The following is a 25,130-nucleotide window of genomic DNA, read 5'->3' as shown; positions in this document are numbered from 1 at the left end:
GAAAGTTAAAAGTTATATAAGGGCCATTCCCAAGGCCATTGCTGGGGAAGGGAATTCTCACTTAGGTGGAACTGCAAGGGGGACAGGAAGCTGGGCAGGGTCTGCAGTCATCACTCACCCTTGAGTGAACTTTTCAGGGGTGATCATTGTAGGTAGTTCCAAAAAGCTTTCTAACTTACCAAGGTATATTGGGTGGAATCTTCTCTCTCTCTCTCTCTCTCTCTCTCTCTCTCTCTCTCTCTCTCTCTCTCTCTCTCTCTATTATCCTTGGTGCCTTATCGGGTTGAACAGAAGTTTTTGCTTATTTGTTTGTTTTCTTCAGATTTTTCCAGTGTGATGGGGGGGGGGCGCTCAATAGCTCATGAGTACGGGAAGTATTTTGTGTCAAGTGAACAGTATTTCGATGCTATGATAATTTTCTTCTTTTCCTGGAGAAACACAAAGCTTTGATTAAAATGGCATTTTAGTGTAATCAGTGGGAAATACTGAGCTTCCCTTAAAGACAGGTTGAACACTGAAGTTTTACAAATTCTTAATATACCAAATACAAGAAGTCAACAAACAGTGCTATGCTAATCTCTGGAGTAGTGAAGACATTATATGCCCCCACATCTTACTGTACTAATAGAACTAGCAGGGAAGATGCATGGAGTGTATCTAGCTGAGCTTTGCCTGACATTGAGTTATCTCTAAATGTGTGCATTGTTATCACGCATGTTTTCTGTTATCTTTCCGTCTGTTTAAGCAGGAATAGCATGGACTCTTGTAGATACTCAAACCTAAACATCACATATATCCATATGTTTAAAAATACCTAAAAATGGCTATAAAGAGGAAGTGTTTTCCAAAAATCCCTTTCACTGCAAATTAAAGTGGCAGGAGGTAAGGATTAGCAGCAGAGATTCCAGAGGCTCATTGCTTCCTGGGTGCCTGCTGAGTTCTTTGCTCCTCATTCATTATCTTGATCCCCACCTGATGAGGTAGGAGTTGCTACTATCTTCATTTTAGAATTAGTAGAATAGAAAGATCAAGAGGATCCATAGAGCAGTGGGTGTTCTGTATGTCATGTGTGAATCTTTAGAACAACTGCTGTAAACAGTTTGCACAGGCCTTGGCTTGCTCTCCATTTTTGAATGTGAGAAAAGCCACTTCCAACACAGAAGCTGAAGCTGTGCTCTGGAAATTTATTTAGATTGATGATACATGCATTAATGTGGAAATTTTAAGGCAGAATCTCAGGCTAAAAGGAGAAGCCATTCGAGAAGAGGTTGGGCTACTTGTATATGGGCACTTACTCTCTCTTGAAAGGGACGATCCATGGTTACTAACTCATTTATTTGGCTAAATTCATCAGCTAGTCATAAGAAAGTGGTATTAATTACTCAAGGTTGGAAAGGATGGTGCATTAAACGATAAGCATTGTGTGAACTAAAGACCAACATGATATTAAAAGTGTTGCAAATTATGTTGCTAAAAGCAAGTACTAAATATCATATCAAAATGCAAGCTTGAGGCTTAAAAACATACCTTCCATGCTATGGTGTCAACAATTTGGCTCATTTTCTGAAATCTCATTTTGATCTTTGCAGACTTGTGTATATAGTAAGGGTATAGTCTGACCCCACACATCTATGTACTGCCATACTTTCTATTTAACCTTCCTATTTCCAGAGATGGAACCCAGGGCTTTGAGCATACTAGGCAAGAGGGAAAGATCTCATGGTTTTTTGGTCAGAAATACCAAAATTTGGCTTAGGTCTGATGGAAATATTTATACTTTTAAAGAATCACTACATGACACCTGAAGTATAGCTAGAAAAGAGCTGCCAAGCATGTTATTCTAGCTATGATATATCTATGTAGTGTCTATTAGGTACAGAATAATGCCTCTAGAAAGGATCTAAGTTCGCGGAACCATGGGGACAGTCTAAAATCAAAGATGTAAGAATATAATTATAACTCAGTACTGATTTCTGTACAGGAAACTATCCTTGGAGATGTATAAGTAAAGAGATGATGGGCTAGAATAGCCCAGGAAAAAAATTACTTAAGAAGCAAAGGAGAAACAGTCCAGGTAGAAGCAAATAAACTTACATACAAAGAAGTCATGAAAAGATTCCATGGTTGAATGAACAAAGTCTATGCAAGATTTGAAAGACAGTTTATAAGAATGAATCATCAGGAAGGTAGAACTCAGAGAGTTTGGGGAATGGTAGGAAAAGGTAGTCAGGTACAGTCCATGTAGAATCATGTAGATTCCTAGTGGAGTCTAACAAGAAGGTAGGGGTTGTGGACCACCACAGTTGGATTGGACCTAAGGACTGCACTGAAACAAAAGGCAAGGGTCACCAGTTGCCCAGTCTAACCTAATATTTAGAACCCGTATTATCATTCACTTAACAATTTACCAATGTGAACAGAGTCAAAAATCACTATATACTGGTGACGACTTTTATGTCTTACTTTTCTGGGAAACTAGATCACTAATCTATAGATTTGGAAAAGGTATACCGTGTTACAAAAAAAATACAAAAGAAGCACTTATGGATGGAAGTAATTTTCAAATAACATCTCAGAAACTCTGCAAAGGAAGTCATATAATTAACTTTTTGTTTGGGAGTTTAAAATAATAAGTAACTTTTACTCACAATTACAAATTATTGTGATTTACTATAATTCATGATTTCGAATCTATCATTGTCACTAAGCATAATTTAAATCTGATAAAAAATTGTAGTCTGAACATCAGACTTGAAGATTTCTATGCATAAGGTTTTACCCCAAGTTTTAAGCTTAAGCTCTGAAATAGATATATAGGCAATTGTCTTCCTTTTTAGCAGAAGGTCATTGGAATTGCTGTTTTTCTCCTAGCCATTGTCTTAAGTATTCACGTCCCCTCTATGGTCACTGTATTTGTAATAGTGTCTTGTGTGTTGTGTCTCCTAGCTCTACATACAAACTACCACACTTACAATCTCCATGAACCTAAGTGCGTCAGTGGCGCTGGGGATGCTATACATGCCGAAAGTGTACATCATCATTTTCCACCCTGAACTCAACGTCCAGAAACGGAAGCGAAGTTTCAAGGCCGTAGTCACAGCAGCCACCATGTCATCAAGGCTGTCACACAAACCCAGTGACAGGCCCAACGGTGAGGCAAAGACAGAACTCTGTGAAAATGTAGACCCAAACAGTAAGTAACTCTTTTCTCATCTCTCCATCCTACATGAGAAAATTCTAGAAAATATGATGTGTGTTGCTGCTCTCTGGAGTAAGCATGCCTTGTGGATGGTTTGCCCTGATGGATGGTAACTTTTCCTCATCTGGTTTTGATTTATTGCTGCTGCCATTTTCTTGGTAGAAAGCTTTTCAGAGTTCAGTCTCCTCTCCTCCTTCTCTTGTCTCTTTATCCTTTGCTCCAGAAACATCCAGTGGGAATAAACATTCCTATCAGGGTTCCTTTATCAGACCCTTCCACTAGGAGAGTGACTTCCTTTTAGGAGGACTACTTCCTGTTGGGAAAACAACTTCCTTTTAGAGAAGTAGGATATCTAGTAAGCTGCAGCCTTAAAAGCAAAGTTAAATTATTAAAGAACTTCAGAAGCATGCCTTCCTTCAACTGGGATGTGAATCTGGGGAAATTATTTCAAAGCAAGTCTTTTAGAATCAGAAGCATAAAATATTGGGTAAAACTATTAAACTTCCATTCAAGTATACAAGGCCATAGACAACCATAGGCAGCACACACTTGGGTGCAGTATCCCCTAAGACACTGAAGAAGAAAGTCATTTTGTAAAGGACAAAAACTGAGAGCTGTGAGTCAGAAGTATTAGACTCCATACATTGTGTGTCTTATTCTTAATAGTCAGATGGTCTTCAGCATTACCTGCGAAGGACCTATAACATGATGGGCATAGGACACCACATAAATAATACTGTATAAATTCAGATGTTAGCTGCATAAAATTCTCAATTACCATTTTTGCTAACAGTGTTGTAAAGTACAGATTTCAGATTAAAAACCCTAGTACTAGGGTTTGTATTCCAGGAATATTTTAATCAGTTCAGATATTGGCATTCATGGTAGCAATTTCTGTTTTCAAAATCAAAAAGATTTCAGATTTCCCATGAAGTCATTCAAAACACACTGGTTTTAAATTATGAACTACCCTTACCATACTCACACTTGCAAGCAGAAACAGAAATTCAATAAGCCAGAGAATTAATGAATACTGTACAAAAGACGCATGATCCTGTCACTTCTTCATTTATGAATGAATATACAAATACTGGGAAACACTTTCAACATAAGCAAGGGCTTCACTCAAAATCTCAAGAGAAGAGATTATATGATGAGACTGGAGGAGGAAGAGAATTGTCCCAAAAAGAAAGAAGAAACAGGATGAGTATGTAAGCTCTGCCATGCCACCAGAGCAATGGGCTAATGAGAGCTGGGTAGAGCACACCATGGTGCTGTCTGACCTTCAAGGTGAGATAAGAAGCACCTTGGAATGGAAAAACACGGGGTTCAAATCCAAGACTCTCCACTCAGGACCATGTGACTAAGACTTTTCTAAAACTCAATATCTTTTTGTATACTGTGGAAGTAATATTACCTATGTCATAAACATGTTATAAAATATTTGTCTAGCAAATTTTACTTCTACTAATGCCAATGAATTCTATTCCTGAAGAGGCAAAGAAAGCATTTTTAAAAGTTCATTTCCAAGTGGTCAGGTAGATGTGATAGTGCAATTAAAGGCAGACTAAATGCCCTGAGATGAAATGCAATCATCAAAATTAATATTTCTATGATTATATGTATGTCTATATTTATAATTATATTAATACTGATCAAATTGTATAGCTCAATTCTATAGCTATTTACAAAAGACTTTTATCAAATTTTTACATGAAAACTTTACCCATTCTCTAATCCAATAATAATTTTTAATTATATATGTATATCTATATATGCCCAAGCACACAAATGTAACAAGATTTTTCCCCAAGTCAGTAAGCAGGACAATTGGAAGGATTTTCCTTGTATTTTTATTTTAAAAATGAACAAATATGAATTTATGAACAGTAGACAACTAATCCTACAATACTTAAGAATTAATATTTTTGACAATAGCTAATTTTTATGTTCATATCAATGCTTTTTAAGTTTGGTTAGTTTCTAAAATGCAAATATTAACATTATTACTAACACTACATCAGCCACTTTTAAAATATGTATCAGAAACTTTATATGGAAGAGCTTGCATTTATTCTGAATAGCAACTCAATAGAGAAGATAAATAGGGAGTTTCTGTGATATGGCCAAAGTCACGTACCTACTTACCACCCAAGGTTGAATTAACCCAGTTCATACTCCTAACCTGTGCTTGTTCTTCTTTGCTACTGTGTGTTCTGAAACTTAACAAGCCGGACAAATTCCCAATGCATAAATCACTCTTTTGGCTATCTTACTTGGTAATATAGTTTATATAATAATAGTAATTAATAATAATACTATTATTGATGGGGGTGGTACTGGTGTTAGTACTGCTGGTGGTGTTGCTAGTGGTAATGGTGGTGGTGGTGTTTTGAGGGGAGCTCTTTGCTGAAACATGTTGTGCTATTAATATATGGCTGCTTTTAGTATTGTCTACAGGGAGTATTAACCTATGTTTAGAGAAAGCTGTCCAGGTAGAGGCCTTATCATACTAACTCCAAAACTCAAATATTGTAGTATCAATTGGAATCATTGCAATAATCTCACTGGGAACTCATTGGATATCCATCTATTTTATTTTTTAACTGTGTTGTTGTTCTGGTATCAATGGAGTCATAACCAATACTCCAGAAAAAAAAAAGTAGAAAAATGAAGGGAATGAGGAATAGTACAATTAAATACAGCGTTTGCCTCTCAACCAGTCTGAAAGATGTTTGAAATTATTATTAACTCTTCTGGTATTGTGGATCCCCTGCCCTAAAACGCCACAAAGAATATCCAGTAATTGGCTAAACCACAGGAGGAGATTCACATACCTCCAAAAATTGAGGTATCTGAAGATCCAGCTCTTCCAGAGCATTGAGACACCCCTGTTGCTTCCAAGTCATCCAACAACACTGTCAGCAGGCAACAGTGTGTTCTGAAGCTGTGTTGTCTCATACATCCAACATAAATCCCAGTGTCTCTCAAGCACCTGAAAGCACAGCTTTTCAAATGAGAGAATGAATCTTGTTTTTATTTGACTTTGTTTCACATAAGTAGCCAGCCATAGCTGTAAGTACTACACTGAACATCACAGATCTGGAAATTTGGTGTATATTGCAAGTGTTTAATCTTGGGCTGTCCAGTCTGAGTCCATAGTGGAGACTAGATCTGGCATATTAGCATTTCACTAGTAGAGAAAATTTAAGTCACTGAAAATAGACAAGAATGTTCTGATGCTGTGAAATGTTGCCAAAATATCATATTGTGTTTAAAACTATGAATGTCTCAAATTCTTCTCCAAAATCTAAATTTTGGCAATGGAGAAACAGGAAATATTTGCTCAATTTAAAATATCTGATAAAAGTTATAAACAATAAATTTACTCTCCAATGGGTAAGGTTTTTTTTTAAGGTGGTGGAAGATATGTAAGACAGGCCAGTTTATAGTGTGAACTTCAAAGTAATTAATGGACCAGAAATGCTCTTCAGTTCATCTTTGCTGTGAACACTTAGTGTGAATGTATCTGAGTCCTTGGTGTTTTCATCTTGAACGGCTCCGCTCCATCACTGCAGCTTGCCATCTGGCGCATGACCGCTTCCACTCATCCTCCACACTGCACACGTCTACATGAAAATGAGCTCTTTTTCTGGCTTAAAATGTGCAGCTGTTAAAACTGCCCTCTGTACTGCACTACTTTTCAAGGACTGAAATTTTCCTCTCAAGTTGCTCTTTCAGTTAAAATTCTGTTAGCTTTAAAGAGAAACATCATTTTGTTGGGTAAAGAGACAAACTTGTCAAAGTGTTTGTTAATGCTATCTGTTCACTGTGCATATATTCCATATTGCAGGCTCAGACTAGTGTTGCCAGGGCCTATGTTCAGATGAAAACAAGTGAGCCCAGAAGGCATTGGGATGAAGTGCCAAGACTTTAATTTACACAAAGGTGATTTCTGTCACAGGGGTTCAGAAAAGCCAAACCTTACTTGGATACATTAGCTATGTCCAAGATGCTGCTCCTTAGAATTTCTTCAAATCCTAGTCTTAGCACCTGTCTCCTGAGTTTGGCATCTCTCCCTGTACTGTGAATGTTAACTTGCATATATGGTCATGGTGAATGAATAAGAGGATGTGGTCATGCTTGGGCTGTGGCTTATGACTACTCTTATAGTCCCTTTTAAGCTGTATGGATAATATTAATTGGTGGGCAGCATGACTTAATTCCCATGGGTGAATATGACCAGATATGTTCCTCACCTGGAATAGTCATACTCATCAGATTCTATGTGACTTACCCTCTTATCTCATGCTTCCCTTGGGTAAGGATTGCACTGCATAATGATGACAGGCTGTAAACTACACTGATTCCAAGACACCATCCATTTTCTAAGTTGATGTCCCCCTGGCTGAGAAATAACTCAAGTCAAAACACCTAGGTGGATACTGGAAGGTCAGTAGAAACTAGTGATGGTAGGCAGGTAGGCAGCTAACAGCACACCCTACTTATTGAATATTGGAGTGTATAACTGATAAAGTGAGAAGGTAGACATTAAATACAACAGATGGGGTTATGCCTGTGAACACAGAATGTGGGGAAGACCATATGAGAAGAACAATAATGTATGTCTCAAGTATAAAATATAAAACATGATAATTTCAACATAAATGTATTCGGATGTTACATTTTTATATTACTATTTGGCATTGACTATATGAAAAACCAGAAATAACCTGTGCTGGTCTTAAAAGAAGAAATCATATAAAAGAGAAATATCAATAGAAGGAACTTCTTGATTAATAAAAGAAATTATAAGCTGCTGGAAAATGGATGTGGGCAACAAATTGTAGACAAGCAATAATTCTAGAAAGTTCTGGAACACATTCCCATGCTATGCTGATTTGTTAATGTTTCTTGTTTTGTTTTGCTTCTTCATCTGTTTGGATTTCTAACATTCTCAACATGGCGCTATTCGTCTCCATTCTTCTGGACTAACCAAGCAAAGCTGGTCAGCAAGAATGAACTAGGCTGAGGTAAAAGGGATGACACCAGGAAGGAGAGAGCCAGATAGATCAGTTATTTGGGGTCTGCTTCTCTCAATTTCACCAACTCAAGCAAGTACAACCTAGCTGCCTTCAGTTCTATAGAACTCCCATGTTCTGAATTGTGGTGAACTGGTCTACCCAAGTCGATTATATCCACTGAAATAGTGGGTACAATGTCTGTGGGTCTCTATTACAGCCTCTTCTTCAACAACAATAAAAATAATTGATTATAATAAAAAGGAATATTGTCTGCACATTTATTTTATATATTCCTATATATTTACTTTTCCTGTAGACTGTATACCACCAGTAAGAAAGAGTGTACAAAAGTCGGTAACTTGGTACACTATCCCACCAACAGTATAGCTTCCCGAAAGGTAAGAAAACAATCTCCTTTTCATTTATTTCTGTGTTATTGTCTACACTAAGAATGGAAATGTTTTCATGAACACTGTGCATGACAATATGGAATTTTATCTGTATGAAGAAATGAGTTTTGAAACGTGGTTCACTTCATGAACTCAATGACAGCTCCAGCTACATGCCTGGTATCTTTGCTGGGGAATGTGGTTATGGCTGTGGCAACGAGTCAATCACTTTAGAAAATGGGTGCTGTTTATTCTGATACATAGTCTACTTTAAAATAATTGATGGTAAAATTATTTTTAAATGTGTGTTTTCACATTCTGACAGTGTGGAACACTGACATGGAAAAAGGGGATATGCTTTATCAGTCAAGCACAAATACCTACTTCAGCTATTAGTACTTTGTACATCAAAATAAATGTATACATTCCTGGGAATGTATCTACTCAAAAAGTATGACAGGCTGGTCGTAACATTGTAAAACTAATTGTCTTGGTTTTTTTCTTTTTCTTTTTTTTCTGTCCTTCTTTCTTTCTTTTCTTTTTTTCAACAAATAACTACAGGAAAGATTTTATGGCTGGAATTGATGAAGTGTCAATCATGTTTCTTTCTCTGAGAAATCAACCTAAATTTAGTGCTCTCTGAAAGTAGGGAAGGGGTCAAAGAAAGATGGCAAAAGTCAAAGGAGTTTCAATATTAGTCAGATGGATTGCCAATTAATATTATGGTTTTCAAAACAATGGGTTCTTTGACCTGTTGGTCATATGAATGAAATATCTTGATGGCAGCGATTGACTCACTCACTATTCATGCTTATATACTACTTTGCTAGCCCATTCGTGAATATATGCTGTAAAAGACTATTCTTAGAGATGCTACTATCCTTATCATTTCTGGATTTCAGTCTAAGCAACATGGAATCACAACTCTTGCTTTCAAGCATCTGTGTCTAGACGGCTTCAGCAACTACCAAATGGTAGGAAAACTAAACAGGGGATGACATGGAGAACAGCATGCAAAGGCCAGAGAGATGCTTCAACAGATATGATTGTGTGAGGTGGGAGGGGAGAAAAATGTAGAGCTCAATAAAAATCATTTTTAAAAAATTGTGTAATGCTCTTGTAGAGAACTTGAATTCAGTTCTTAGCACCTAAATTGGGAGGCTCACAGCCACCAGCAAGTTCACTCCAGGAATCTAATGGCTTCCTATGATCTCCATGGACATCAGCATTTGCATGCCCATGAACACTAAAGCATACACACACACACGCACGCACACACACATACATGTTAAAAATAAAATAAAAAATTTAAATGAGGTGGTAAATTTGAATAAAAGACTCCCTTCTGATTGTCTCTCACCATACTCTCTTGTTTTTAAAACAGCTGGAAGGCCTATTTCTAGAGGTCTATAAGAGTGAGATCTTGTTATGGAGACTAACATAATGTTTAACAATGTGGACTAGCTTTTCTCTTTGTGCGTCTCTGTCATGGGACTTCTGTCAGATCACTGTCCAGACACCTATAATATGGTTTTTTGGGGGGAGGGGGAATGAAATTCTTCATCAAATAATATCTTGCTCTTCAAAAAAAATTCTACTTAACACTCAAAGACAGGCCACAATTACTTTCAAAAAGCAATTACATTTCCTGTTGATTTTAGAAGGATGTAACATCTCAGTCTTTAATTTCAGATGTATTGTTTCCATAGTTATTTCCTTTTCCCGGTATCAACATGACGTGTCCTAGATTTTAAATAGGGCATCCTTCCCTACAGTGACTACGTAACAGTATCCCAGTGCGATTTCAAGTCTCCACAGTACCAGTGCTTGTCAAAACACCGTGGCTCGCCATTTAACAGTTCTTTTACAGAAGACTTCCTGCAAATAAATGAGAAAGATTTATCCCCAGAAAAAGAAAAAACATAAATTAAATATCTCTTTAGCTCCATTCTCAGCAGGGGCCTTTTGGTTTAAAGGAAGTAATGGGAAACTATGTAAAGTTGATCTTTCAGTTAAAGAGTATTGCTAGAGATCGGCATGTTGGCTCAGCAGGTAAGGGAGCTTGCTGCCAAGTCTGATGACCTGAGTTACACCCTTGCATCTATATGGTGGGAGAGCATACTCCCTGTGGTTGTTCTCTGGTACACACACACACACACATGCATGCCATTGAGTCTACATGGTGGGAGAGCAGAATCTCTGGGGTTGTTCTCAGACATACACACACACTTGCATGTGTATACACACACAAAGGCACACAGGTACACATGCACACACAGGCACACACGCACAATGTAATAAATTTAAACATAAATGCTTCTAGGAAGTAGAGCTTAGATTCAAAAGAAACCTGTTTCCTGGGGTTATTTTGCCTCACAGACTTTGTTGGGGAGATTCTGAGAGGGTGAGCAGAGAGGTTACATCACAGGATATCTGCACTTGATTTCCTTTCCTGATCAGTTTAAGGGTAGCTTCTCAAAGGAGGGATGCATTCCATGTTTGGTTTCTTTAAAAATAATTGGAAGTGGAAGACAACTCAAGATATGTGTTTTCAGAATAGGCATCAATCATTCCCCTTTACAATAGGAACTACCTATGTTTGCAGGCCCACTAGAGAAATGGCTCAGGGTTCCCATGTTTGAATCTATTTCTGTGTTGCAGTACTCAAGGAGATGAAATAGTAAAGAGAAAACTATAGGTGTAACAGTGAATTTTATGCTAATTTACTTTTAAATCTACTTTAGCCACTGTGTCCCAACAAAGACACATCATATCCAGCAAGCGTGGCATTTGCTTGTAAGAGATGGAAGGAAACAAATGTAAAGTCAGACAGAACGAAGTGTAACACGACTAGAAAATCTGTTTTCTACAAGGATCCTGTTTTAAATCTCTGACAGATGCCTAAACCTTAAATCAGCAAAAGCATCACTGCTTCATCTTTTCATTTACATGTTTATAAATTTTACACCTATACAAAGTGTTATCAGTCTAGCAACATTTCTTTTAACTTCTAATTAAGGAAAAAAGAAAGGGGGAAATGAGTCAGGCCAGGAACTAGGTTGTTTTCGTAGAGTAGTGGCATACTGGAGGATGGTGGTGCGATTATAAAGCTTTAGGTTCAGTCCAGTCTTGCATATACAGACATACAAAAACTTTCTGTGCTTTTGCCTAGTTTTCTTCTTCTGAGCGAGTATTCAGATTTTAATACTATTGAGATCTCAACTTTTATGCTCCCCAAGCATAAAATTTGGATCCCTAGCACCTAAATAAATTACTGGTAGTGTGACAGTCCACCTGCAATCCCAGTTGTTGAGGGGGAAACAGGGGATCCCCAGAGGATGCTGGCTAGTTAGACTACCCAAATTGGCAAGCTTTAAGTACAGCAAGAAAGCCTGCCTCAATAAATAAAGAAAAGAACAATCAGGGACCACACTTGATACTAACCTCTGGCCTCAAAATATAGGTGCACACACATACACTCTCACCTATATACTTGTGTAACCACTCACATGCAAACTCATGGACACAATGCATACATACACATGCTCCAAACAAATCAATTTTAATAATCTTTTGTTTCTTGTCATTAATATGATGATGTTATTTAGCACTTGAAGTTTTTATAACTTTGTCATTTAGGCTTTACATCCTATTGAGGTTCTTCCTCGTTAACATTCAGTGTAGTGCCCTTGTTTGAACACGAGACCACTTCAATTTTAAATCTACTTTGAAACACTCTCTAAATATAGCACAGCAAAGAATATAAGGCTACCTAAACTTTGACACAGAATCACCTCTGAAATAAATGCAGCAATAAATCTCATCAGGACTGTTCTCTCAGCACATGCTCAGAAACCAATTAATACCTGCCACCCCAGCTCTCCAGCTCACATCCCACTTGAAGAATAGGATGAAAGCACACACAGCCAGTAGTTTTGCTAGCAAAGTAGAGTTATACACACCATGCCATTAAGTCATGGAAACTACATCACAAGGTACATTGAACCACTGCCTGGCTTGGTCTCATCAAGATTTATGAACCATGGGACTGCTGATAAGGGGGAACAGTCAAATGAATATTCAGAAGCTTTGCCCCTGTGCAAGCCTGAGGTGACATGATTGGGAGACAGAAATGGACAAGTCCCTCGGGGAACTCAGACGTGATGGAGGATCGGGTAAGAAATTTTGATTTCAGATGAGGGGGGCTCTTAGAAAAAGCAAATCAGTTGTTAAGCTATGTACGGAGAACACTAGGCTCCATCCTGTTTGTAAGGCGGTCCAGGCAGTCATACAAGGAAAGATACAACAGGGACAACTACACATAAAGAATATGACACATAAAAATAATGGGGGCATGTTTAGGAACGAGAAATGGTTCTGCAAAGCTGCTGTATCAGAGTTAAGAACACAGTATCTTAGGGCATGACATCCATGAAGTGACCTATCTACATAGGGACTAAAGTTTCCTTTATTTCATTGCCTTTGTTATTTGTGTGTGTGTGTGTGTGTGTGTGTTCCAGGCTCTCAGCCTTACCTAGAACCTGATAAGTATATAGTTAATAGTAAATGGGAATTATGAATAAAAAATTGCTCAGTATGTAACTCAGCAGGAGGTATTGCATGCTTCAGGACAAAGCCTCCAGATCATAGAGGCTAAAGAGATGACTTATGCTGATGGCAGGTTTCAAAGGTGTGTTGTGGTTTTATATGAAAATCCTTGAACTGATATCAGCACTACACCTGCATTTAATCTTTCTTTTGGGGCACTTAGCCAACATACAAGACCAGCAAATATTATACCTATTTCTTTCCTCTGTGGACTACAAATTTCTACACCATTTATCAGTCCAATCACACACGAACTTGACAATTTATGTTGGAAATGGCTTGGAGATGGAGAGATGGCTCAATGGTTAGAAGCAATTACTGCATTGTCAGAGGACCCAGGTTCAATTCCCAGAACCCACATGACAGGTCACAACAACCTGTAACTTCAGTGACAGAGGGTCCAATATCCATTTTTAGCTACTGTGGGCTTTTGCATGCATATGGTACACATAGACTCAATCAAGTTCAGACACACTAACTTAAAATTGTTCTAGAGTCTACTTTGATGGATAGTTGGTAACTTTCTGATCACCTGAGTGGGTTTTCTCAGACCCAGCTATTTAGGATAAGTTTTATCTTTTAGAAGCCAATGTTACTTTAATTTAAAAAGAAAAATGTATGTCCTTAACCCAGATTAGTTCATCACTGAACATTTTCACGCACCTAACTGCTACGAGAGAGGTTTATCTCCATACTCATTGATGATTCTGTTCTAGTTTCTAACTGCTACAGATGTACCTCAACTTTGCAGAGTCTCTCTCTCTTTCTCTCTCTCTCTCTTTCTCTCTCTCTCTCTCTCTCTCTCTCTCTCTCTCTCTTTCTCCTGTCCCCTGCCCCATTGAAACTTGGACACATTTTAAATTAACTTCCTCTTGGAATCAAAGGTAATAATCATTTATTTTATGATCTGCATGAATATTCTCATAATTCATTTTGTCTTTTAAAGATGAAGATTGGTTTTGAATTCTTTTTTTCTGTCTGTCCTTTCTTAGAGTAACCTCCAAGGTTTCAACTTGTACAAGGAGGGTGTTAGAGAAATCTCCCATGGGTGTTCTTGCTTAGCTGAGCCAAAGCCTTAGAAGATTTTAATTTGAATAGTTACTTCACATTGGTAAGTGTTTAGCATGACCTTGACTGCATTGTCATTTTTTTTCTAGCCAATAATAAGAAAAACTAAACTTGGAATGTGACCCTTGTGGTAGTTGGCTTGCCTTGTACATCTCTGTGACCATGGATAAGCTCCATTTTATTTAACACTCACTTTCCTATAGAAACATGTTCCCTTAATGGGATACCATGGCAACAGCTTGGGATCCTATATAGTAGAAACTTCCTATCTAAGAATGAGTCAAATGTGAAGGCATGCTACTGACATCCTTAGTCATCTCTGATACCCTTCTCTCCTCCCTCACCTTCCCTTCTCTCCCCTTTCCTCGCTGTTTTCCTTCATTCCCTTTCTTTTCTCTCTTCTCTTTTCTTTCCTTTGATTTTATCCCCTTCCCTCTTTTTTAAGGTATTGTGATGTTTTTTGTTTAATTATGTGTATATGTGTCTGAATGTGTGTGTGTGTGTGTGTGTCCATACACATGGAAGGTAGAGATGGCCAATGAGTATTATTCTCACTTGGATTTTACCTTACTCTTTGAGATTGGGGGTCATAATGAAACTGGAGTGCATCAGTTCAGCTAGGCATGTTCTAAGTCCCAGGGATCCTCCTGTTTCTATCCTTCTAACTCCGGGATTACAAGCCTGTGCCACTTCTTTTACATGGGTTCCAAGGAATGGATTTAGGTGTTTATGTTTATACAGGAAGTGATTTATCAACTGAGCCATCTCCCTAGACCCTGGTTTTCTATTTTGTCTGTCATAACCATCAGAGTTGAGGGGGGAAGACATATAGATTACCAGTGAAGGTAGCCAACCTTGTCTCTGGGTACAGCAGAGATGGTCACTTTTTTCAAGATGGGTCACTGTGGTCTTCTGCCTTGGTGAGGTCAACAGAGAAAAAGCTTTCAGTGCAAGGTTGCTGCAGGATACACAGACGCGTGCTACCTGATATATGTGCCAGTCCATATGATTAACTGTAACAGGCAGTTTCAGGCCTGCTGGTAAGTCAAAGGACATTTTAAGTAGAAATTATAGTTCTGATAAATGTCCTGAGTGACAGAATAATACCAGAGCAGGTAGGGAAACCTTTCATCTTTGCTAGTAAAAACACATTTGGTCTCCTTGTATGCCAATATATAACAAAATTGGTTAACAAAACCAGAAATTTTCACTGATACTTTAAAATTGAGTATTATCACTTTTATATCCAATCAGAATTGTCCAGCAACAGAAGACTCATACAAATTTATGTATAAAACCTACACAGTTATAACATGATTAAATAATAGAAGCTGTAATGTTGGTTATGATTCACCCATTCTTACTACACACCTTACTGGAGTTTGCAAAGAATCTAACCAAGCTCCGAGACAAGCCTTCTTGTTTCTATTGACATACAAGAAACTAAAGTTCAGAACTGAGCAATACCCATCCAAGCAGGACACTAGTAACTCAGCAGCAGGATAGACATCAACTTTGGGATTGGAAGATAGAGCCTTTTCTGATGACTTTTCTACGTCTGAAAAAAAAAATTACTCTTTTTTTTCTTTCTTTCTGTATCATTCATCTTATCATTATTTCTGTTCTTATTAGTTGATTTTTAGAATGCTTGGGCTTTCCAGGACCTCACAACTGGAATCATCAACCAACAATGAGACCACAGGGGAGGGGCACTAGCTCTTTTCCTTCCTTCCCTCCCTCTGCCTTTCTTTTTCCTTCTCTTACATCCCTTACCTTTTCTTTCTTCCCTTCCCTTTCTTCTCATCCTTCATTTCCTCTTCCTTCCTTTTCTTCCCACCAATTTCTTATTTTCCTTCCCTTTTGTTTATTCCCCTTCTTCCCTATCCCGTCCCCTTCCTTCCTTGCACCCCCTTTCCCCTACCTTTCTTCTTTCCTGAAATGACAAGACCACATCTTCCCCTTTAGTATGTCTGGTGGTCTGAACAATTAAGCACAGTAATTCCAGCTTAGAGGAAAACAAACTTTCAGGTCCTGGAGCATCTCACTCATTAGAGTCCACCAAGGAACATATAGTCAGGTCCGCTGGTGCTCTAGAGCTGGTCACAGCCAGCTTTATAGTTAAATTTTACAGTCCTCACATACTTATGCTTAAGGTAAACTCCACCTAAGCTTCAAATGGTCACATCTGGCATGGGAACACAAGAAAAGTTCATTAAACTCAGAAATGGATTTCACTAGACATAGTGAATAGTACCAGGGACTTCCTTTGAAGAGAAAAGTAAAATTCCTAACACAGCTTCAGCACCTGCTCCTCCTCCATGTGCTTTGTGCAATAGCAAAGTCCAAAACATACATATGCACACACACACACACACACACACACACACACACTATAGCACATTACATATATCCATATATCCACTGGCTTTTGGTATAGCTGAAAGCTGGATTAAACTGGCCTCCACTTTCCCTCTAGGAATTTAATCCCTTTTCCTCTTTTGGTTTTATCTTTTGCTCATGTTCGCAAATTTCTTTTACATTTTAAGTTCCCATGGTTTATTAAAATTCAGAATAGCCCTGAGCTGTTGTTTCTCCTCAGGTAACCTGCAGCTACAAATGACAATCTGCATTGACACACAGTCAAGCCAATGGCCAAGGCAAGTGTCTGCCTGCATCCTAAGTGGACCCAGAAAGTCTTTCTTTCCTGCTCACCAATTGATTTCACAAATGAAAGAGACTGTCACAGTTTATATGCGCTTGAGCAGAAGTGATCTAGCAGTTTGCCCTTAAATTTTCAAAAGAAATGGAGAAATGACACCATTATCTATTAGCATCCGGTCTTGAAGCTCTACTCAAGAATGACATGGATCCCTCTAAATAGGGTAGGAAGCATATAACAGAGATTTATTGTTATCCGTTAACATGCACCACAGAGAAAGTTAGTCTCTTGCAGTGTACTTAGTTCTCAGTATATTATGGGATAGGTCATCAAGGATAGTAGCTTCAATAGGGTTTCTTACCACACTCTCATTTATAGGAAAAAATAGCAACCTAGTGTGTCTCATAGTATCATTTATGCTAGGTAGGCAATGTGACGCATCAGCAAAGGTCATCTCTCTGAACAACTTTGATCACTGTACAATACTTATTTTGTTATACGGACTAAGTAATGATTAAGTACTTCATGCACAATGTGCCCAGTAGCTATGCAGTGTTAACTATCGGTTTACTATTCCCTTAAATTAAGTGGAATTTTCTGTTTCTCTTCTAGAAAAGAATTTTGGAGACTACAACTTTCTTGGCTAACCCTTCATGGCTAATTTGTCTGCGTTCTCTTTCTGTAACATTCCCAATAATTTGCAGAGTCAAGCAATCCTTCTGCAACTGATTTTTGTCTGGAAAAACCTGTGAGATTTTCAGATTGAAATATCAATAAATCTCTGACCTGTCATCAACCTATTTAGTATTGATTCATTCTGGAGCAATGGTGCCTTAAAGCCAAAGCTTCAACGAGCTATCAAAAAGCTGTCTGGGAAATCACATTTAAACACACTCAGTTTTCATTACATTTCATAACACAGCCCATATTTCCTGACTTTAGGCACAAATTCACTCAGACTGCAACCATGGCAGTGATGTCTACATTAAATTAGCAATACCTGTTTGTACCTCTGCTATTTAAGGAAATATCAAAGATCAATTGTAGAAACCCTAGTTAGGGCAGAAGACTGGCCATGAAGAAAGCCTCTGAAATAAATCCCAGTCAAATTAAAATCATTTGTTTTCCTGAATTTTGTACCCATTGGAACATTGAAGGGTTCGAAGAAGCTGCTTTGTTGATTGTGCCTGCACAGGTAAGAAGAAACCTTGTCACCCCTGAATTCTATGTTCTAATTAGTAAATGCCATTCAACAGTGATGGAAAACCATTAACATCAACTGCCAAAGGCTCTTTAACACATTAAAAGAATACATGACTGAAGAGTTTGGGAGTTATTACACAAGGGGCATCTACCATATCCCAGAAGTCATTCTAGCTCTCTGGTGGCACCGTGAGAAACTGTGTCAAGGCCTTTTCTCATGGTTCTCCAGACAGCTGCTGCTTCAGACAAAGTAGAAATGAAGCTGCTTTCTGGGGCTGTGACTGGGGAGGAAAAGCACTATTGTTTTAGGCCTCGTCTCCATGACAACAGCCAGCAAGAAGCTACATCAGTGTGTCTTTTTCTCTGCCCTAAGTGGGCTAAAGTGACTTCAGCAAGCAAAGTGAGCTGGCCCGACTTCAAGAGATCACTTCGAGACTCCAGAAAGGACTTGTGTATCAAAGCCCTGATGTCCTCAAAGAAATTCCATATTTTACATTTTTCACAGGGGCTTCCTACTCTGCCTCACCAGTGAAAATGATCAGGGCAGCCTGCAGTGACCAGAATTTTCACTGTATAAGCTTCATCCTGAGAAGATCAATGTACCGTCTAACTGTGGATGTCACCACCAGTTCTGGTGATTGCTAATCCACATTCCCCATGCATCCTGAGCTAGCTGTAAGTGGGGCTCAACACATATGTAGACGACCTGATCATGATGTTAAAAGGTTGGGCACCCCTACTCTAGATAGTGATATGAGCACATTACTTAGTCTTTGTATGCCAGTTTTCTCATCTTCTAAATGGGAAAGATATTACTAGGAATCCTAAGAGTTGTTAGTAAGATTAATTGAATCTATCATATTAAATGTTGAACACAGTACTGCACACTATATCAAATAATTTGCTATGAAATTCTTCTCTTTTTCTTTTTTCATTTTTGTTTTTTATATTTTATTTTATTTAAAAAAAAAAACCAAGCTATCTCTTTTCATTTTACATACCAATCCCAGTTCCCACTCCCTCCCCTCCTCTAATTCCCTCCACCTGACACCCACCCCCATTCACTCCTCAGAAAGAGTAAGGCACATTGCTTTGGGAAAGGTCCAAGACCCTCCCTACTAAATCTAGGCTGAGTAAGGTATCCATCCAAAAAGAATGGGCTCCCAAAAAGCCAATAAAAGCAGTAGGAATAAATCCTGGTGCTACTTCCAGTGGCCCCACAGTCTGTTCCAGTCATACAACTGCCACCGACTTTCAGAGGGTCTAGTTTGGATTTATGCTGATTCCTTCCCTGTCCAGCCTATGTTGTTGAGCTCCCATTAGCTCAGGTAGACTGTTTCAGTGGTTGTCCCCATCATGGTCTTGACCTCTTTGCTCATATTCTCACTCTTCTCACTCTTTAACTGGACTCTCAGAACTCAGCCCAGTGTTCTGCTGTGAGTCTCTACCTCTGTTTCCATCAGTGGCTGAATAAAGATTCTATGGTGACATTTAAAATATTCATCAGTCTGGTTACAAAACAAGGCCAGTTCGGATACCCTCTCCTCTATTGCTTAGGCTCTTATCTGGGGTTAACCCAGACCCAGAAAAATAAACATGCTATGTACTCACTCATAAGTCTATACCTGTAAAGCAAAGGATATGGAGCCTATAGTCCATGATCGTAGAGAAGCTAAGTAACAAGGTGAACTCTAAGAAAAACATACATAGATCCACATGGAAAGGAGAAATAGATAAAACTGCCTGACAAAATTGGGAGTATGGAGGTGGGTTGAGAAGGGAGGACACAAGAAAAAGAGGAGGGGAGAAAGGGAGTGGGGAGGAGGGAAAGGGATAGTCGAGATGGAGGAAGGATAGAGAAGAGAGCAATGAAAGAGATATCTTGATTAAGGGAGCCATTATGGGGCTAGCAGGAAACCTGGCACTAGAGAAATTCCCAGGAATTCTTTTTAATTTTTTATTGAAAATAATTACTTCTCTCATGCAGTACATTCAGACTATAGTTTCTTCCTCTCCCTCTACTCCTCTCAGCTCCTCCCACCTCCCATCTCCCCTGGATCCACTCCCACTCCATCTCCCTTCAGAAAAGATCAGGCCTCAAAGAGACAACAAGCAAACACAACAGCACAAACTACAATAAGATGTGACAAAAGCCCTCAAGAGTTTTTGAGGGCTTTGTCCACACCAAGACTGGACAAGACAACCCAACAGGAGAAAAAGTCTCAAGAGCAGGAAAATGTCAAATAACACCCACTCCCACTGTTAAGAGTTTGAGAAACTACCAAGTTAACAGTCCCAATATATGCACAGAGGACCTGGGGAAGATCCCTGTGTGATATGTGCTTACCACTTGAGTCTCTGTGAGCCCTTGGCAACCTACTTAGTTAATTTACTGGGCCCTGTTCTCCTGGTATCCTTCATCCTCTCCAACTCCTATAAACTATCTGTATCCTCTCCCAAGGGATTTCCTGAGCTCCAAGGGGAAGAACCCAATGGAAATCTTCACCTTAGAATTTCTCTTTGCCTAATGCCTGGCTGTGGATCTCTGTATGCACTCCCATCTGCGGCCTGAGGAAGCCTCTCTGATGACTACTGGGCAAGACACCAATCTATGAGTATAGCAGAATGTCATTAGGAATTATTTCATTGATTATTTTGACCAGTTGTCTTTAGTTCTACCCTAATTCTCTGGTCTATCCATTCTCTTGTTCCTGGCCACCTAAGCAGTATCAGGCTTGGGCTCTCTCTTGCAAAGTAGGCCTCAAGTTAAATCAGACATTGGTCGGCCACTCCAGGAAGTTCTGCATGACTATTGCCCCAGCACATCTTGCAGGTGGGACAGATTGTGTGTCAAAGATTTTGAGGCTGGGTTGGTGTCCATGGTTCTCTTTTGGTAGAATACAGAGTACCTTACCACACCAAAGAGACTAGAATGTAGAGGAGAAGGCTCCAAGCAAACAGAAACTTGACCTCTCTACACTCACTGAGATTTGTGACTATTGTTCTTGGCAAGGGAGTCCTGTTGTCAGTTTGCAGAGTACAAACGTCTGTTCTAGTATTAGGCTTGGTTGTTTGGGGGATCTCCAAGGAACCCCCTTAATTGAATCAAACCAAGTACTGCCACTGGAGGTCTTGCTACAGTAGTTTTCTGCTTCAGGTTCCATATTGTCTCTTAGTAAGAGTCCTCACACTCATATATTTCAGAAAGTTTTCCACTGCACTAGGTTTTCACACTGCCCCCCACAAAGTACCCCCAATTCCAGCCACCTCTCCAGAATTCTATCTCTCTATCCTATCTCCTCCATGCCTGACTCCTCCCATTGGCATACCAACCTACCCGGTCCACCTGTAAAATCTGTTCTATTTTCCCCTTCTCAAGAGATCCCTGCATTGCTCCTAGAGCCCTCCTCTCTACCTAATCTTTCTGGGTCCAAGGATTGTAGCTTGATTATAATTTACTTAATAGCCAATACCAACTCATAAGTCATAAATGAATACATACCATACCTGTCTTTCTGGGTCCAGGTTACCTCACTTATGATATTTTTTTTTCTAGTTCCATCCATTTGCCTGCAAAATGAAATCTTTTTCTTATGACCATCACCAACCAAGTCATAGCAGTCAGTTTATATAATAGCCATCGGTTATACATGCTTGTTGAAATTTAAATTATTTAGCATGAAAGGAAATTAAACATTTTATTCCTTACTTGAACTAACCATATTCGAGTGCTCATTAGACACACTCTAATGCTGTGGCATAGAACATACCATGCCACAGAGGGGGGGGAGGGAGGGAGGGAGGGAGGGAGGGAGGGAGGGAGGGAGGGAGGGAGGCAGGGACGGGGAGAGAGGGAGAGAGAGAGAGAGAGAGAGAGAGAGAGAGAGAGAGCATGGATCCATGATTAGACAAAAATTTGCTCTGTGTGAGAAATTCATTTACAAAGACAGAAAGAGATATATTTCAATTCTATTTTTTTTTAATGAAAATGCTCCATGAGGTTTCTCTGTGAGTGTTTGGGAACATATCAATTACAGCATCTAGTAATATGGGTTATAATATGTCATGTATTATAAGCTAACAGTAACAAAGAATATGCTGGTCAGAAGTGACTTTCCCTCATTTTAGAAGATTTCTCCAACTCGTTTCCCAAACTTATCACAATGCTCTATAGTTACTGATCTTCTGTGGTTATAGATCTTGCAATAGAAAGGCTAGGCTTTGCAAAGCCAGCGCCACACGAAGTAAAATATGGTCTTCACTGCCACTGCTTATTATCAACAACACATTCAAGTTAGATATTCAAGGCTGAGAACAGGCATTCATCTCATTGTGAAGTGCTTCTATGCCACTTCCCATGTGATTGACATCTTGGGGATTCTGATGTTGGCTGGAAGAGGTTATGATTTTTCTTTCCAAAGCCAATGACTATGTTTCAGTTGTCCTGTGCATGGATAAGCTTGGGCATCACTGTCTGGCATGTGCTTGGTTACTTGCTTCTTTGAACTTTCAGATAAAAACCACACACACACACACACACACACAAGTCTTATCAATAAAACAGTATCAGTGGCATTAGGGAGATGGCTCAATGGGTAAAAACATTTGCTGAACATATATCCTTGTGCTATGATTGAGCATCCTTTGCCTATATACCCAACAGTGATATTGATGAGTCTTGAGGTAGATTGATTCCTAATTTTCTGAGAAATCACCACACTGATTTTCAACACAGTTGTACAGTTTACACTCCCACCAACAATGGAGGAGTGTTCCCTTTACCCCACAGCCTCTCCAGCATAAGCTGTCATTCATGTTCATCAACTATGTTCATAGCAGCATTATTTGTAATAGGCAGAACCTGGAAACAACCTAGATACCCCTCAATTGAAGAGTGGATAAAGAAAACATGGCACGTTTACACAGTGGAGTACTACACAATGGTAAAAAAAAAATAATGACATATTGAAATTTGCGTGAAAATGAATGGATGTAGAAAAAGCATATTGAGTGAGGTATTCTAGACACAGAAAGACAAATATAATTTGTACTCACACAGAAGTGGCTTCTACACATAAAGAAAAGAAAGACTAATCTACAATTAACAACCCCAGAGAACCTAGACAACAGAGAGGCCCCTAAGAGTGATGTATATGGATCTACATAGGAAGGAGAAAAAGACAAGATCTCCTGAATCAATTGAGAGTGTGGGGGTCATGGGAGAGTGTAGGAGTGTAGAAGGGGCAGGAGGAAAGGAGGGAGTAGAGAAAAATATATAGCTAAAAAAAAAAAAAAAAAAAACCATTTGCCAAGCAAATTGCAGTTCTTGAGTTTGAATCCCCAAAACCCATGTGAAAGTCAGAAATAATCAAGCATGAGCATCTGTAATCCCAGATCCCCTACAGAAAGATGGGAGATGGAGACAGGAGAATCCTTAAAAACTTGAGAGTGTTCACCATAGAAAACAACAGAGACCCTATCTCAAAGAGTATGGTAGGAAAGAATCAAAACCCAACTTGTCCTCTGACCTCCATACATTCATCTTGGCACTTGAACAACCCTATTTATATACATAAAGATATACATACATATATCTGCACACAATTCTAAAAACCAAAATTTATATATCAGTATTCTGGAAGAAGAAAATAAAGAGCAAAGTCCATCATTTTTTTCATAACCACTTGCCCTCACGTTACATTCTATGCCCCTGTTTTCTTATTTGCTTATTTATACATCATCATTTCATAAGGGTGTCATGCTGGAGGAGCTGTCATTATCCCCACGTATAAAAGTACAACTTAAGTTCACTGAGGTTAAGAAACCAGCCAGGAATTAGAGACACGAGGAGTTTCAAACTCATTCTCACCTCATTATACCCCAGCATATCCTCATTAAAGAACTGCAAGATCTTTGAACTGACAAGTTAATTCTAAGCCAAGGAGAGAATAGCAACAACACATCCTTCATTATCAAGGACTCAGTTTCAGAGTACAGTCTGGAAGCAGTCTTTTCTTCTACACACAGATGAACACTGACAGTAGGTAGTCACTGGTGCCAAATTATCCATGGGAATTGGAAACAGCTCAAGCCAGGATGGAGACTAGAGATAGAAGACTACAGGAAGAGGATTGAATTGTTAATCCTAGGTAGTATTCCATGAATTATTATTTTCTCAAGGTCAGAAAACTGGTATAGCTAAAGATGCAGATATCCTGAAGTAGGAGAGAAGACTAGGCCACCTAGCCTAGCCTAGCCCTTATCCTTTCTCTTTCAGTGAAGCTAATTAATAGATTTTTCCTTTGTAGCATGACTGCTAAAAGAAACACACACACTTCACGTAAAAGTAGGTTTCATAATTTTAAACAATACCTTTGTGAGTCACATTCAAGAGATGTTTCCTCTACTGGTCTTAGCAAAGGAGACATGGCACATGAGCCCCAGTTGAACCAATATAATTCAGGCAGTGGTAGGGACTCTAGATATAAGACATTATAGCTCCAAGAGGTTTACCACCCAAAGAAGGACAAACAACTTTTTAACCAGATACCGAGATACGTTAAGTTATAAGAAAAGGGGGAAAGGAGAGTATCACACAAAGGATATGTTAATTATGATATAAAGATAGAAGCAACATAGGAGAGGCTATTCCAGGCTAGGAGAGCATCTCAGTGATGTCAGAGCAGTCATTTGTAGAAGTATGAGGTACATATGAAGTGTTTAACCTAAGCAGCATCCATTGTGCCAAGCATTTAATTTTAATTGACTCGTTTATCTGTATAACCTTGAGAGATACCCTTGGCTCAGAAGGCAGGTAAGGAACACAAGGCACTGGTACTTTAATGAGCTTTCCAAAGTCCCATAGGTGTTAAGCAGAACATTTTAGAGATAAGCCCTGCCTGCTAGGTCCACAGACCAGGTTATAGAAGGTAGAAGTATATCTCTAGGCAGGCTCATGTTTCAGTATAGTTGGACATAGA

General features: G+C 38.9%; 1 protein-coding gene across 3 annotated transcripts in view; it reads left to right on the top strand.

Moving 5' to 3' along the window:
- Grm7 (glutamate metabotropic receptor 7) overlaps positions 1 to 25,130 on the top strand; it is an 897,233-nt gene that overhangs the window by 830,928 nt on the left and 41,175 nt on the right. The window contains exons 9-11 of one of the 3 annotated variants that reach the window (XM_057768684.1): positions 2,947 to 3,193; positions 8,540 to 8,621; positions 9,515 to 10,332. In XM_057768684.1, the coding sequence (XP_057624667.1) occupies positions 2,947 to 3,193; positions 8,540 to 8,610 (318 nt within the window). In that variant the 3' untranslated portion in view covers positions 8,611 to 8,621; positions 9,515 to 10,332. Of the gene's footprint in view, positions 1 to 2,946; positions 3,194 to 8,539; positions 8,622 to 9,514; positions 10,333 to 25,130 lie in introns of those variants that run through there. The other 2 variants (XM_057768691.1, XM_057768699.1) reach the window with 2 other exon arrangements.

This window comes from Chionomys nivalis, chromosome 1, assembly GCF_950005125.1.
Source record: "Chionomys nivalis chromosome 1, mChiNiv1.1, whole genome shotgun sequence".
Taxonomy (NCBI): Eukaryota; Metazoa; Chordata; class Mammalia; order Rodentia; family Cricetidae; genus Chionomys; species Chionomys nivalis.
This window is presented reverse-complemented; position numbering and strand designations above follow the sequence as displayed.